The 17,090-nt window shown below is 39.6% G+C and overlaps 1 protein-coding gene across 6 annotated transcripts; it reads left to right on the forward strand.

The window, feature by feature from the left end:
• Positions 1-3,239: 3,239 nt before the first annotated feature.
• POU1F1 (POU class 1 homeobox 1) lies at positions 3,240-16,194 on the forward strand. 6 transcript variants are annotated; one of them, XM_030471778.1, is made up of 7 exons: positions 3,240-3,439; positions 6,214-6,279; positions 7,169-7,286; positions 8,328-8,569; positions 10,112-10,276; positions 11,743-11,803; positions 13,808-16,194. In XM_030471778.1, the coding sequence occupies exons 1-7, from the start codon at positions 3,298-3,300 to the stop codon at positions 14,019-14,021; spliced, it is 1,008 nt and encodes a 335-aa protein (XP_030327638.1). In that variant the 5' UTR covers positions 3,240-3,297; the 3' UTR covers positions 14,022-16,194. The 6 variants fall into 6 exon arrangements, with proteins under 6 accessions (XP_030327638.1, XP_030327641.1, XP_030327636.1 ...); XM_030471781.1 differs by lacking the exon at positions 7,169-7,286 and adding an exon at positions 5,429-5,434 and having other exon boundaries at positions 3,298-3,439; positions 8,324-8,569; positions 13,808-14,073; XM_030471776.1 differs by having other exon boundaries at positions 3,298-3,439; positions 6,130-6,279; positions 13,808-14,073.
• Positions 16,195-17,090: the final 896 nt, after the last annotated feature.

Here is a 17,090-nt window from a genome sequence, read left to right on the forward strand (position 1 = left end):
TAAGCTGTCAAAACTTGGGATGCTAAGTATTGAGATTCAGATGGTGGTTGGGATTTATTAGTACACAATTAGTACAGTCCTGTCCTTCTTTTGAAGATCTGTCCAAAGAATGCAGTTTGGAGGGAGGACAGATATAAGTCATGCAACAAAGAAAGGGGGAAAAAGTATCTTAGGTAGCCTTAAGATAAAGATTTTATTTTTTTTTAAACAAAACCAACCAACCAACCAAACATAAAACCCCAACAACCCAACGTACTTCCAGGCTTCCATTTGTGGTCTACCAGTCTGGAACAACTTCTGTCTTCTGTGAGTGTAGTCAGAGGAGAGAAACTGATGTTAATTCAACCTGATTTCTCCAGTCCCAAAGTCTGATTGCTTCTTGACACAAGAGGGGAGCACTTTTTATTTATGATTAGCATGTTCTCATGACAAGAATGGAGTGTCTGTGGTCTAAGGCCTGGCATAGGTTCTTGAGATGTCAGCATAGCAGTAATGAGGCACTTCTCAGATGCATGGGTAGGACAATCTGAAGCCCAGCCAAACAGCCGACCATGGCAGCGTGACGGGGCTTCACCACCAAGGGATTCTTCTTTGCAGAACAGATGTGGTACCAGACTTTGCACAGTATCCACAGAAGATTGTAACAAAGCTTTAGGAGAGCTCTACTCTCAGTAGAAATGATCGCTATGATTCTACCTGATGAATGTGAAATTTGTTGAAAAACTAGTATTGGTAAGCAGAGTCTAGATATTCAGCCTCAAAAACGTTGACAACTTTATTTTAAACTGAATGGAACTAAAAACTCAGTCATAATACAGAAAAGAAAAACTGAAGTTGTTACCTCTAGTGAAAAGTAGGCAATGTGGTACAAACACATAAAAATAAAAACCCAAGTCATTCAGCAATATGAAACGCAACACTAAATAGGAGTGGCATGAAAAACTCATTTGAGGCGGTGTCTGAGATGGTGTCACAGAACAGCTTTTTACTGTACTCTGAAGAAAAGTTCAGCATCTCATGGTCTCTGGTCATATTCTTTTCCAGTCTCTTACTCCAAGCTTCTGTGGAGAGTACCTTTCAGGAACCTACTACTGCCTCTGCTAATGTACTGTATAGGTCTGGAAAGCTTGAGTACTGGCCAAAGCTGAGTAAGTCTCCCGACTTCAGGAAGAAATGGAAACCTGGATGTTAATTCCATCCTATACATGGGGGACCAGATACAACTTCTTTGCATCTAGCTATGAGTTTGAAGTAGAAATATTACCTGTTGGGATATGACTAAAAAGAATTGTCAAGGGACATGGCTGTAAAGTTATTCTTAGTGTTTCTTTTTCTCCCATGGCTTCAAAACCCCAGTAGGTAGGTGGACTGAGTCATCAGAGGTGAAAATGCTTAAAATAATTTCTGAACTTCCTCTCACTTTTTTAACAGTTTATGCATAGCACTCTGGCCTTTGAAGCTAACAACATTATTTGTGTCATGAGAGGGATATACCTTTTGAGAACTGTTTATAGGCTGTTATAAGGCAATGCCGTCATTGTAGACTTCTGTCCTAGTTTCCTTCAGTGCCATGCTCTGACCTGAGAACTGTATGGGTTCCAAATATATCCTTAGCTGAACGAAATGCATTTGTGACTCGGTTCTCATTTATTAGTCAGCATACTCATGAACCCACAGATGTTAATACATATTGGGTGCAGCCCAAAGTAAGACAGATAGGAGTTCATTTGATGACAGTATCTTCCATAATATTGAAACAATTTTTAAGTTTTTGTATATTTTGCAATATGAAAATGCAAGTATAGATAATAGCTATGAGCATAGAGCCTCACCTCTGTTAAAGCACATATGCAATGTGCCACATGCAGTAATTATTCTGAAATTTCTCCACAATCTCAGACACAGCCTTCCCCAAAACACATTTACAGATAACATCAAGGGTTTGCAGGATGGCTTGATGCAATACCACTTTTCTCCAACAATCCATGAAAAATGACACAATAACATGTAGGGTTGCTCTCATATCGTATAAATGAAGTCTATGCCATCAAAAATCTCACTCAGACATTTGAACTTGTTTGGAATACCAAGCACACAAGAAGTATCATCGTCTTTACATAAAATAAATCAAAGGTCTGACCCAACTATCTTTGGTCACAAACAAAAACCAACCAGCCAAAGAAGAAACCCCCAAAACCCACCCAAACCCCCCCAAAAATCCCAAAACAGACCACAAAAAACCCCAAACCAAATCCTCCACATCAATACATTTTACTTCCTATAAAGTAAAAATAAATTAAATAGACCACCTGTGTCATTCTTGCGTTTGAAATTTATGGCGTATACATAGAATATATGACTATCGTGTTCTGCAGTAATTTTCATCATTTTTAGGGTAACCTGTATGTTCTTTACTGCTCTAAAGCAATTCCAATCTCATGCCAACAAATCACTCTAGTAAATTCTTTTGAGGAAAGATCCTGGTTTTACTTAATATGTAGCACAATAAAGACCAGGACCTTCTGGATGAAACTGTAGATGTTGCAATAATATAAATTAATAATAGGAACTGTGAATGAGTCTTATGTCACACTGTGGGCTCTTTCAACAGTTTATCTTTGATAAACATTTAGTACACCATGCTAATGTAAAGCTATCTGTTCAGAAACTTCCTTCTGTATACAGCTGCTCAATATTACACATCTCTGATTTATACGACGTATGTTAAGACAAATGATCACTGTGCAACTGCTGGGAATTAGGTTAATTTAGATTATTTTGCTATGGATCCTTGACTTTTGCAGACTTACAATTGAGGTCCTAGCCAGGTTGCCTTCCAGACAATTGCCAGGATGAGATTTTGGGGGCAGGTGTTAACTGTGGAAACCTACTTAGTATGAAACGTACCTGTCTCATTGCTACCGACTTTGGAGACGATACTGTTATACGTTTTTTCTTGTCGTTGTTCTTCACAAAAGACCTAATTGAAAATATCTGTCAAATCATGTCTCTAGTTTCCCTCTTCTTCTCCCCTCATTAATTGGAAACGTATCGTGTTTGTGTGGGAAGGAAGGAGGCTCTATAGCAGTATAGCAATATTGCTGGGAAAAGAACATTAAAATGGATAAAGGGATTTCCTAGTGGTATAAATACCTGCACACGACCTCCCTGTGCTCTGGAGCCCTCCTGTATATGTATTGAAAGTAAAAAGCCCAGAATAGTTTGAGCTGCTCTTAATCGTGCAGGATCTGTTCTGTTAGAAAACAGAGGCAAGCGGCTCTTTGCCTGTTGGAGGGTATGACTTGCCAAGCATTTGCTTCATCTGACACCTTTGTACCCTTGAATTCTGACTCTTCTCCCTCTCTGCCTCTGATAATGCATCACAGCGCCGCAGAGTGCCTACCGGTTTCTAACCATGCCACCAATGTTGTGTCTACAGGTACTTTTAAAAATAATCTTGCTTTCAGTAACTCTCATTTGTAATGCTTTTGGATGATACATGTTCATCGAGTTCTAAAATACTACAAGTGTTTAGCATCAATGCTGTGTGTGATTGGGACCACTTTAAAGTAAAAGCCTTTTCACAAAACTGCATGATAAGGGAATGGGGAAACCCCCGAATGTTTGTGTTTTACCTAAGTTTGTAGCTTTCTCTAAGTTTGTCACAAGATTAGGCTCAAGTATGTTACCAGTGCATTAACTTAGAACAGGTCCAAACACTGTCACTGTTGTTATGACTATATAGTCTTTAAAGACAAGTGTCATGTAAATAAAGTGAAAGTTTGTTTATTGTGTAACCACAATTTAAAATAATATAAATTACCTCAAATAGGAAATGTATCTAAACCAGGACAAGTCTTAATATTATTTGGGGGACGCTTTCAAGAAGGAAAACCATTGCTTTGCAAAGCATAATGCATAATCAAGACTAAGATTTAAGTGGGATGTTCTAAACTGGTAGCAGAATCCTCATCAGTATTTTTAAATTTGGTGTGTTTATGTATATAATCCAGTTAATTGTATTTAAATACTAGAACTGTGTAATCACTGAACTATCTGAGAGAGAGACAGAGAGAGTTTTCTTGCAGCCTTAAACCTGCAGAAGTGAGATTCCGCAATACAGGAATTGTTGAAGGCAAGCTTTCAGGAACAGAAAATGAAATGATTTTTATAATAATGATTTATTTGAAATTGCATTAAGGTAAGAATTTTATTCGGAATTTTAACAAGAAACTAGCCCTCTCCTGAAATGCATTGGTAATAAAATATTTTAATAAGAAAAAAAGCATGTAAGTAAAGAAAACTGAGCATTGGTGATACATAACAGGATTTTATACATTAAACAGGGGGCTCAAGATATCCTAATACGGCTGTTGGTTAATAGTGCTAGTAGGGAATATGAGAATTTAAATTTTCTATGAGGCCAAATTTATGTATCTGTATCATAACAGTATTTTCGAGATTCATCTGATTCGTAATAAGAAGTATATGATGATAACCAGCCAAAAGCGTTTGCTCATCTGCTTCGGATTTGGGGTTTGATATTTTGTAGTTACGACCCAAGGACAAGTACCACTGTAGTCAGTGGGAATTTTGTTTGCAGGATCGCATCTAACAGATGGCCCTGTGAGAGTGGAAGCAGTGACAGAGGGTGCTAACTGTAATGGGTAAAGGTTTACAACTTTCATACATAGATTCAGAAATTGCAATAAACAATGCCATTCTGTTGAAGGCACCGGAGGAGAACTTGTGCATCACAAAATACAGATGAATATACTTCTGTTCAAATACTGTACCAATGATTATACTGTATTGTTCAAATACTGTGATGCAGCTGATGTTCTGCCATATCCTCAACACTTTGTTATTCTTTAATTTAAATAGTGTCATCCTTGCTAGTTAATTTTAAATCTTTATTAACCAGTTGAAAAAGCTAATTTTATGTATTAAAATTGTAGTCTATGGGTTATGAAATAATAGAGAAATAACAGTAACCACTTAGATCTTATCTCAACAGAAAAGTTTAATTGCTCTAAATGCTTTAGTATTATTAATGCAATCTTTATTTTCAGTGCATTTATGCTAACATAAGCATGCTTGTTTTAGTTGAATTTATATCCGTATATCTAAACAGGACTTTTTACTGTTATGATTACTGTTGTAAAACAGATTCTAGTCCCTAATTAATGGTATTGTTTTGAACAGCTGGAATGCGTGCTCTATAATGCAGGTTAACACATCTGAATGTCCATGAACACAAATTTTTAAATATTAATTATATAATATTATATTTCTAATATTGTATTTTATAACAGTTGTTAGAGGGGACAGTATATGCATTTCTGTGCCCACTTATGCATGTTTCTCACGCATAAGCAGGTACATCTCTTATATTGTGTATTCAGCAAAAAATTGTCTGATTGTTAAGGCACTGGTGATTACTAAGCACAGATCTGAAACTATGAAAACACTAGAGATAAATTAACTCTGTGGGTTTTGGTGCCGATGGTGGAAGATGTTGATTTAGGCTTAAACTTTTAGAAGAACCCAGAGTCTATCATCCTGTTTCCCTAACACCCTGCCAAAGTTCTCCAAAGTGGTTTTGGTGACTTGGTACTTTAGAAAATGTGACTTCTGGATGCCTCAAAGCAAATATCCCAAACTGCTGCTTTTGGAAGCCCAGGTCTTAGACATGCATAAAATATTGCCTTCCTTGATGCCTATGTTCACCGTGGGGTTTACACAATAGCGAAGACAATCAATTTTATGGGAACCCAGAGCAAGTTTTTATGTAAGATTAAATGAAATGGCATGTGGAAGCTCCTTGAACTTCCCTTGCTCAGCAGTGTATGTAAACTGGGTTGTGCCCACAGATATTCTAAAAATAATGCATTGAGACCACAGCATGACAACTTCTGTGGTCTTGGCTCAAAGGGTATCTCACTAATTGTACTGGCAGTCTCATCTAGTGTGACCTGGCCAAGTGTCTGGACTTCCAGCAGTGTTAACCTCATGGTTATGGCGCAGAGTTAAATGCTGACTGAATGAACACAAAAACTGCATACAAGGGTACTGTCTGCCTCTGAACTCAAATGCTGTGTCTTGAATCCTCACACATTTTCTCACCAGTCCCATCTGTTTTGTCTTTGATCCAAATTCCTGTATGTTCCTGCATCCGCTTTGCCATGACAACTTTGGGAAACACTGTGGCAGGCCTTCATTACTCTGTGCCTTCCTGTCATTATGGAAATCAACCATCTACCTATGGGGTGATGGCAGGTAAGAGCATACCCTCAACCGGGTGTTGATTTTTGTCAGTTTTCCTTTAGAGGGACTGATTCAAGAGAGTTGCCTAAAGAAGACAGGACTGGGACTAAGGCACTAGAAAAGGGGTTAGGAAATTAGAGGTCAGTGCCCAGTTTTCCCAAACGCCTGCATCCCTTTGGGAAATCACTGTATCTTATTTCTCTCTGTAAGTCTGGGACCGTGCTGCTCTTTTCACTCATCTATGCCCACTTGCCCTGGTGATCATCACTGTTTGAGGGACCAGGAGTGATCTACCCAATATACCTGTACATTATAAGTACCTGGGGTGATGGAGCCCTGACAGGACCTATAAAATAAAATGGTGACATAATAGAAGGATAGCTGAATTCAGCAGGCAGATCATACAGATGATTGTGGATTTTTACACTCATGAATGTATGCTAGCATCCTGCTTCATTTTCCATGTCCCAGGCTAAGTAAGGAAGAAGAACTGTTTTCTATGCAAATTCAAGTAGCAGTCAATGAGATAATACCGTGAACCAATTTAACACAACTCCCAGGAAATAATCATGACTCAGAGATAATCCAAATGAAATTTAGCATTTTATTTCACTTAAAAACGAAGGAAAATTAGAGTGAGTCAGTATAGATGAATACATCAGTATAAGGACTTTTTAGGGACAAAGTGTAGACTTTCTTCATGGTGTGTAAATGTGCAAATGCTCCTATTTCATTGTGCATATAAGTATCTGTCGCAAACGTTCCTGGCATTGCTCAGATCCCCAGGAAAAGTTAATAGGTATTAAACAAACACTATTGCTCAGAAGTTCATTTTGTTTCATATCAAATTAAACACACGTTCGTTTTTCTCCTTTCTTTTTTTACCCTTACTTTTTTTTAGGCATCAAGCCTGCAACTCCAGAGATGCTGTCAGCAAGTCTCTCCCAGAGTCGTATCTTACAGACATGCAGCATGCCGCATCCCAATGTGGTAAACAGTGTCAGCACCTTGCAAAGCAAGTCTCCTTCTCTGTTTTTAGTCTTTTCCTTTGTTCTTTGAGAACTGCATTTTTTTTTTCTGGTTATCTTATGTGAAGCATATAAAATATTCCTGCGGGGTTTGAAACTCCAGTGCTGGTGAGAGCAATCGGGGCCGTGAAGACGGGAAAAGTAAATGGAGGAAGGGGTTGGGAGGTTAATGAAGTTCTGAGTTCTGCTACAAAGTTTTGTGTGATTTAGAAAATTGGGAAGGATATCCTGAGAACCTGGATTTCACTGCGTGCTCCAGGTACACTGGAGTGTGTTCATATTTCTCCAATGACTTTTTTTTTTCCCCTTCAGGTCAGAGACTCTTTAGTTCTATGTACAATATCTTGCAAAAACTCCAGCCTTCACTCTTAAATGAATCCCCTTGTTGAGTCTGATATTTGTGAGCAAAAGATAGCGTGAGATAATATTTGTCTGTCCTTGAGCAATTCCTTCTGAATGTGTTCTGGGTTGGGGGTGAAGGGATGTTTGTGGGTTGTTGGGGGTATTTTTTTTTATCTTTTTTTTGTTTTTTGGGTTTTTTTTTCTTTTTTTTCTTTGATCTCTTAGCTGTTTACTTTCCTCAAACAACTTTAATGCTCAAGCTAAATCAAGATAATATCTGAGCATCAAATGCTCTTTACATGGAAATATTCATTGTACCAGGAAATAGAGACTGGCACATTTTAGGTGGCTCAAAATGACATAGATCCATCAATCTTGTTATGCCACTGAATTCCAGCTGAGACCTTGGATTGTCATTTGTTAAAGTTTGGACCATTTGCTATCTTACTTAAGTGCATCGCAGTTGTCTGAGAAATAGGATGGCTGTGGCCCATGAAAGTGGCTGTTGGTTGAGTTTCATGTATTGGGACAAGAGAAAGACCGTGCCTCCTAGGAGATCCTCACTCTTGGATACTTTTGCAGACGATATGTAATAGTTATTACAGGCAGGGATTATGCGATGATGAAGGCATGCTTTTATTGTGTAGCAGTAGAGAATAACTGTACCGCGTTTTCTCTTTGCTCAGGTAGCCTGACTCCTTGCCTTTATAAATTCCCCGAGCACGCCCTGAGTGCCAGCTCCTGTGCCCTGGGCCACAGCTTCACACCTATGCACCAGTCCCTCCTCACAGACGATCCCACTGCTGCAGACTTTAAGCAGGAGTTCCGCAGAAAGAGCAAGTCAGTCGAAGAGCCCGTTGACATGGACTCCCCTGAAATCAGGGAACTGGAGAAATTTGCTAATGAATTTAAGCTGCGGAGAATTAAGCTGGGTATGTGCTTTATGTCCGTGAAAAACAGGCTAAAAGATTCCAGTGAAAACCCAATTGTTTCGAAATGTTTTATGGTCTAGCCTCTGCAGTTGTCTCATCATAACTAATCCTTCCTTGCACTGACAAACTTTTTTATTCCTAGGAGGCTCGAATAGAATTAATGTACTTCAGCTTTTCACAACCTAGTATGCAGAAAGTTACTTTAAACTCTCCTGCCCTTAAATTATTTTCTTAAGTGCAAAGAAAATTATTATTGTTCATTACATTCAGTAGCAGGTGTGTAATGTAGCACAACCCCAAATTTTCTGCAACTTAGGGCAGCACATGTTATAGCCTCTCATACCCGTTTTCTTCCCGCTTCACCTGATGGCGTGGTGTCAGTTCAGTATACAAGATGGGTTGCACCCACGGCAAATATTTCATACCAGTAGGAAGCTTCTCTTTCTGATTTGTTTTCTTCTTCTAGGACACAGGTACAGTAGCTACTGTCTGATAACTACTGGGGCTGGTGCAAGATGGATTGCATTAGTGGGTCTCCAGTGGGGTGCTTGTCTTTCACTGGAAAATCTTAGCTGAGGACAAAGGTAGACTGAGTGAACCCTGTCTTTCTCACCTGTAGGGAACAGAGGTACATTGCAAAGTAAAAGTCAGTCTCACCCTTATTTGAATTACACTGAAAAAAATCCCAAACTCCCAGAAAAAGAAATACCCAAAAAAACTCAAAACCAACCAACCAAAAAAACCCCACGAAAATCCCACAAAACAAAACCCCCAAAATTTAAATGTCAGCCACAGGAACAGAAAGGTTTGCTAGGCCCTACGCTGTTAATCACTGTAAATCATCTGGAATTTGTGAGAGAACAAAACTTCCTCTGATGCAAACAAGTGACACAGAGCCTGGGCTTGGTGCTCTGATGGGAAAAGTGCAATTTGCACAGGAAAACTAATCTGCGGTTGAGCTTTACAAAGGAAGACAGAGTTAATATGGGCTGTGGGTCTGAGACTGAGGCACTGAGTTAGTGCAATAAAAATGGAAGGAAAAAGCTGCCCCATGAGACATTCAGCATCTAAAGAGTTCCTGCCTGCTCTGGTGCAGAGGCAGAAAGGGAGGACGATGAGCCAGACCCCTGAACATGGCAGATACGTGTTCAGAGCACTGAGCAGGGAGCTGCTGTTACAGAGTTAGTGTCTGCATAGAAATTGCAGCATTTCTCTTCAACTTAGTTGTGGCAGCAAGTAACAGGAGACCAGAGGTGCCACCAAGGATTAGCTTATTGCTGTTGCAAAAGAAAAGAAAGAAAGATATGAGGTGTCTGGATCCTTCTCAGATTGCTAATCTCAGGGTGTAAAACTCCGCTGAAACCAATAGGAGAACATATCTCTGAGGTGAGCTCAGAGCCATCCACAGAGACCTCTGGAGAAAGCCTATCCCAGATATTGCAGGCACACACTGTCTATAAGAGTCAGCAGTGAAGGGATAAGCAGCTCAGGGAAATTAACCCTTTCTAGAAAGCTTTATTTGTTTCTCTTCTTTTTTGACAGGTTATACCCAAACCAATGTTGGAGAAGCGCTGGCGGCTGTGCACGGCTCTGAGTTCAGCCAAACCACTATTTGCAGGTTTGAAAACTTGCAGCTGAGTTTCAAGAACGCATGCAAACTGAAATCAATACTGTCCAAGTGGCTGGAGGAAGCAGAACAAGTAGGAGGTAGAGATTTGAAATCCTCTAAATGCCGTTTTGCATTTAAACCAGGATCTCATATATATGCCGAAGCACTAGTAGGTGTCTTCCATAAATCAGAGGGTTTTTTAGCACATGCTAAAATGTGCTCATATTAAATTTTGGTTAGTACTTTGAGGTGAGCAAGGAGAGGCAAACTGAAATGCATGGAGGGTACAGAATAGCAGAAACATCACTTGGCCTACTGGAAGTAATTTATTTCAATCCCATCCCCGCAAATTATCTCCCTTCCTGTAACCTATGTCAGAGCTGTTATTAGGATCTGTAGGACAGCCCGTTTAGCAGCATACAGGGGTTCTTCACTAGCAAAGGACTCTTCCTTCCAACCTTGAGCATATGAGATGTGGCCACTGGGGAAAGGATTTGAGTTCAGCTGACACAGTGGTCTTTAAACCCTGCAGAAGAATAGCATGACATAGAGGGTTTTGATGCAAACTTTTAGCTGCTAGAGGATTCCCTTCCTTTTGCCTAGTTAATTTCCAGTTGCATGACAAGTCATGGGTTCACTGGGCAAGGTGTACATTAGGACAGGTAGGTTGATTTGAACGGAATGGGTTGTGATGAATTCCGTTTTCAGCCTTTCAGCTGGATGAATTGTGGTGCTCAGAAGCAGTGTGCCTGCAGGTGACAGCAAAAGTCAGGGCTACCACTGTGCAGCACTCACCTAGCATGGGAAGAAAGAGAAGATAGTCTTAATGCTATTTTTTGGATTTGCTATTGTATTGAATGGTAGGAAACCTTGTTAAATGTCTGCTTCTGCCACACACTTCAGTTCCCTTTAAACCAAATGTAGAAAGCTTCCTTCCCGTGTAACAGCACTAGGAACCAGAGGCTCTCCTCATGCATGCAGGGTATACTGCAAGAATCACTTGTGAGGGGGCTGTGGTGGGCAGCAACTGCTGACTGCCTGGGCAGTGTCCCAGGCTTGCGCTGCAGGGTAAGATCATGTGTGCAGGCAGAAACTTCTGCTTGGTGAGAGGCGACTTGTCCCTCAGAAAGTGGAGTAAAAGAGGCAGCTGAATAATTGGGGTTGGGGATCAAGGCTGTACGTGTGAAGAAAGAGGGTGAGGTAGCCAATAGGGATGGAACTGGGCTCCATCTCCCTAGGCTGTACCCTGCAGGGCAGGAGGAATAAGGTATGTCAAAGAAGGGGGCTGAAGTACAGCTCCGCAGGTACGCAGGCACAGACCCAGTGCTGTTTGCAGTGCTATCGGTGGCACATCCTTTTGTTATAACAATTTATAGCTGGAGGTAAAACAAAGACCAGCCATCTTAAAGAATGAAGTGCTCCTATGAGTGATGCTGCTGTTAATCAGTGACATTATCTGTATGCTTTGTCTTGTCCTTAGAGAAAGGGACTTTTTTCTGGAGGTGAATGTGCTTGTTTTCCGTTCCCTGTGGGAGGTAACTGTTTTGGTTTGGTTTTAATACAGCTTTATACAACGAAAAGGTTGGAGTGAATGAGCGGAAGAGGAAACGCAGAACCACCATAAGGTAATAAATATTTAGGTTGTTACATGTTAGGAACCACATTGGCGAAGATGCCGCTTTTTCTCGGGTTCAAAATCGAAGTGTTATTTTCTATTAATGAGTCTCAATAGCGAATGTTTCAAAATGTTTCACTATTTTGAAATACCCCAGTGAAAAAATAACCACATAACCCTCCAACCCCCCAACTTGCTCCACATATACAACTTTTCCCAATTAAAGACTTTTTTCAACATATGACAACACACTTTAATAAGAAGAAATATTTTATTATAATTCTGCCCATATTTTATTATATTTATATATTGAATAAGGTATCAGAGCACCCTTGCTTTCATTTTGGGAGGTTCTACTTTACACCAAAATAAATTGCATTATTTCACTAGAGAATTGAGGTCTGGGAAGTTTGAGGGCCAGCTTTTACATGAAATATTGCATCCCTATTATCTTCCCTGGATTCTTTGGAATTCCCAAAGAAACACTTTAATTAGCTAAAGGGGAAAACAGGGTGTTGTCTTCCTCCTGTTTCTCACACCTCAGGTGGCCAACACCTACCATTTTTCTGGCCTAACTCCATAAGAAAATCAAGTAGGCTAGTAAATCATGTTACAAAACCAATTACCAAATAGACAAAATGAGAACATGGGGGATTTCCTTCTCCTTTAGATATCCCAGACTCTTATAATCTTTGGTGAAGAATTCACTCAGGGGGCCTCCAAGAAGCTGTAGTAGTATTCTGCAGGAAGGGAATTTGTCTGTCTCTGGGGACAACTCTGGTGCTGTTGGCCCTACCTGTTACAGTGAAGTGCCTGTTCTTTGAACAGGAGTCGTTCCCAATAGAGCCACCTCCCAGAGACGTAGGCTGCTCTATTGTCCCACAGCCACAACATGTACTTTCTCCTCTCACACTCAACTTAAGACTTGTTTTGTTGAGTCTTAGAATCATAGAACAGTTTGGGTTGGAAGGGACCTTTAAAGGTCATCTAGTCCAACACAAAACTAATCAGAGAGATGGACTTTATCTGAACTGCAACCTTATTCTTAGCAATTCTTAATGGATGTTTGAAGGCAAACCGGAGTTACAACAAAAGTCGCGCAAACTGAATTAGGTTATTTATACCCTGAGCAAAAACTACTTAATTTGAATTTGTGGAAGCTATATTATTTCATACTTTGATCAAAGCCTAAGAAGCTCTTAGTCGAAAATAATGATGTTTCTATGCTTCTGTGTGTGCAGATCACATTGCTATTGATTAGGTAGCTTTGGTAACATTAGTAAATATTGCAAAATATTTACCTGTAAATGAAAGACCAACAACATATTACAGATGAAGTAATAAAGTAACTAGAACTCCAGCAGATATTTTGTATTTAACAGACTTATACTTCATTTCCATAATAATGCATGAAGTGCCCTCTTGTGTCCAAAGAAATTACAGCTACTGCTGAAGCAGTTCTGGGTGCATCCACGTCCCCTAGACACGACGCAGATACTTTCTGAGAACATGTAACACAAACGAGAAGCAAATTCTACCCAACAATAAGAAAAGATAGTAGTCTTAACTTGTTTTTGTTATGGAACCGCTCAACTTTGGTCACTGATGACTCTAAGGAACAGATTAAGGCTCTGCCAGAAAATAATGACTGGGGCAGAATGGGTGGTCAGGCTCGTTCCAATTCTTGTGATCCTGTTCATGTCTAGTTAGTGTTTGTCCTAGAGGATATCAAGGAGCATTAATATTTCATGATTACCACTGAAATAGCACCAGAAGTGATGCCAGTTTTGCCTTTAAATTACTCTCTGCTGAAATTCTGCGTGATGTCTTGCTGTTCATGTCAGCAAAGAACTACAGTGTACTTTAAGCTCTGTGGGTTTCCTTTCCATTGAAAAAGAGGAAACAAAACAAGTCACCATCTTCAGTGCTGTTACTTGACCCTTATCCTGAACTAGAGGTGAAAGCCTGAATGTGTCAGAAGTTTTTAAAGGTGAAATTTTATCCCTTTATCCAGTATCGCTGCCAAAGAAGCCCTAGAGAGGCACTTTGGAGAACAAAGTAAGCCTTCTTCTCAGGAAATTATGAGGATGGCTGAGGGGCTCAATCTTGAGAAAGAAGTTGTGAGAGTTTGGTTTTGCAACAGAAGACAAAGGGAAAAAAGAGTGAAGACAAGTTTACATCAGAATGCCTTTAGTTCTATTATCAAGGAGCACCATGAATGCCGGTAAAGCTTTTCTATGTATAGATGTGGATTTCTGTTTTGCTTTTTGTAAATACTGTAAAGACTGTGTTGTTTAAAACAAAAAGAAAAATCAGTAAAGCATTTGTTTCTCTTACAAGCTAGTGAGTTTCAGATGCGGTGTGTTGTGAAAGACCCAATTTTAATGTAAAAGGTTGGAAAGAAATGCTACTGTATATATTTAACGAGTTGGTAGTCTCTGCTTAACTGCAAGGAACCTATTATGCATTATCCAGCTAGAAATGCTTTCCAAGTTAAACTAGTTGCAGTTTCCCTGTGCTGTGCCTTTCTTGCATCTGTGGTACATTTAATGATTTATGGAGAACCCTATATAGGTACCCTTAAGCATCAGGAAACAAAGCCTTCATGTTGTATGTGAAGAAGCTAGATAGCAGCAGCTATAGAAGATACATAGAAGATATGTTGCCTCTGCATGTCCATGCATGTGCTTCACCCGCCACATGCAACCCCGTGCCAAGGATGGGATATACCCATGGGATCTTGTGGGACTGCCACTAGATCTAAGAGCCAGAGAGAGGAACACGAGCTGAAGATCTGCCTTTCCAAAGAATGGCTCAAACTCAGCTACCTGCTCACAACAGCTGTACACCTCCACCTGAGTCATTTCAGGTAAATTACTTGTGCAAGTTCAGGACAAAGCCATTAGAAATGGGCCATAAATGCTGTCATTATTTAGGACAGATTAAGCTTACTAGTATGGAGGTGTCAACACTATTCCTATTGTATGCTCTGCCTCAGAGTACCATTTGACTGCCTTAAACAGGTGCCAAGTAGAAGTGGTTTTTTTGTTTGTTATCAAAGGTAATTAATTTATTATATTCCTTAAAGTTTGATTTGGAAAGGCTTAGATGTAAACATTGGGGTATGATTTACCTTACCTTAAGACTTTGTGACCTGAGGGGAAAACAAATAGAGACTTATCAACTGGTATTACCACTTTTGGGCTTTCTCTGCATTGTATTTTTATCTGATTAAATCCGCGTTTGGACATACTTACACCAGAGAGAGTGTGTTAAGCCAAAAAGAGAAGACTCTAACCCTCTGAAATAAATATCCACGCAAAGCATGCACTTGCACTGCACATTCCCATTCTCTTACACCTTACTAATTGAAAATAATCCCTTATTTGTCATCCCCTAGCCTAGAGAGATAATTGGGAGAAACAAATCCAGTGCCAGAGCTCAACCTATCAGAAAGACAGGCACTGAGATAATGGAATTAATGACTGTAGTACTCACCAGGGATAGATTATCCAGCCACCTCATCAGCCCTGTTCATTGTTATTGGAATCACCCGTTACCATATACGTGTTTTTGACTGTTTTCCCAGGGCTGAAATTAAGTGAGTACACACAAGTAGTACTGGCCAGATACATTTTATTTTTCCATAAAATAGACTGGATTATTTAGAAAATGTCTAGATAACAGGCCCATAGAAAGCAAAAGGAGTTTAATGTTCAAGACCACTTATAAGCAGCATGTACAAGTTAAGTGCTCTCTCTATAGTGTACGTTAAATTATCTATGATACCTATTACAGTGACCATAGCCCTCTTCAGCTCCAGAAATCAGGCTCCTGGATTTAAGATAATATATTTTTATGGATGAATGCATTACTATAACCCCTTAATTTGGAAGAAAACTTCAATTTAAGAACTCAAAGGGGAAGAGTTGTGCTATGTACTCTCTTCAGGCTGTTCCTATCACTATCACAGCTTACCTACTACAGCAGAGAAAGACCAACCTGTAGCCTTTATTCACTCCATGTATTGACAGATGATGAACTTTCCAAAAGGATGAAAGATGAATACAGTTGAGAAGATTCGCACTCGGTGAAGGTGGTGGCATGCATTTGTGTACCTTTCATGTTACGTGGTCTAGTGTTATGCATGTTAAAACTATCTGATATATATAAAACTTATTTATATTCTAAATTATTTTCTTAATTATAAAAGGCTCTCAGAAATGCTGTAAGTCTGTACTTCCCCCTCATCCAATAAAGTATTCTTATACATTTGGTATTCCAGGTAACGGTTTGTAGTTCTGTTTTGGTAACACCTTTTCAGTTGTGTATTGTGCTGATGCACTTAGTCATTTTAGCATGTTGTAATAGTTAATTCAAGAGCAGACTTACTGTAACCAGTGGAGGCTAATTGCAGAAGCATAGCAAAATAAAATGAAAGGTGACAAATAATGCCACTTTCTTGCAAAAGAATGACAAAAGGCAAAGTGGAGGAAGCAGCCACCATTTAAACACATCTAGCTGTTGCCCCCGAAATACAAACAAATTAGAGCAAAATGGTTTAAAGAAAAAAGCTGGATGCAATCAATTTAATGTGCTGCAGCTGCAGCCATTAGACTTAAAGAAAGTGGCTTAATTGTCATAAATCACACTTGACTGGGGAAAAACCTCTAGATAAGGCTTCTGAGGGGTAGCTTTATAAACCTGCAAGTAAGGGTTTAGTTGCCCATTTGACCAACTTGGGTTGTACTATTTTTCTTTGTGGGTGGTTTGTTTTTTCCTCTTAATTATCCCCTGATAACTTTAGGCAGGGTTTTAAAACAGAGTATAAAACAAAGTGTTGTGGCAGTGCATAAATCTGTGGTTCACCTGTCTCTGGAGTACTGTGTAGCATTCTGTCCCCCTCATCTGAAGGACACAACAGACCTAGCAAAGGCCTCCATACAGGCAAAGCCAGTGACCAAAGGTAAGAGGAATAACTGTTTAAGCTACTGTCTCTCTTTTAGATTTAATGTGTGTGCACTGAATGCTATAGAGGTCTACTGAATTATGAGCTGAATTGAAAGGCTGGATGGAGGCAAGCTGTTCACCATCTTGCATGATGTTAAGAACTAGGAGTAAACATGTGAAGCTGGAAAGAAGCTTAAGGAAAAATAGAAGTGGTGGTTTTTAATGTGGTGGGGTAAAATCTGCGGAACTTCTCCGCTAAAAAATGTGGCTGCCAGAAGTTTATTTATATGGACAAGTTCACAGATGAGAAAGCTGTCCAAAGCTCTTCTACATAGAGGAACTTGCAT

Source organism: Strigops habroptila, chromosome 2, assembly GCF_004027225.2.
Source record: "Strigops habroptila isolate Jane chromosome 2, bStrHab1.2.pri, whole genome shotgun sequence".
In the NCBI taxonomy this organism is placed as follows: domain Eukaryota; kingdom Metazoa; phylum Chordata; class Aves; order Psittaciformes; family Psittacidae; genus Strigops; species Strigops habroptila.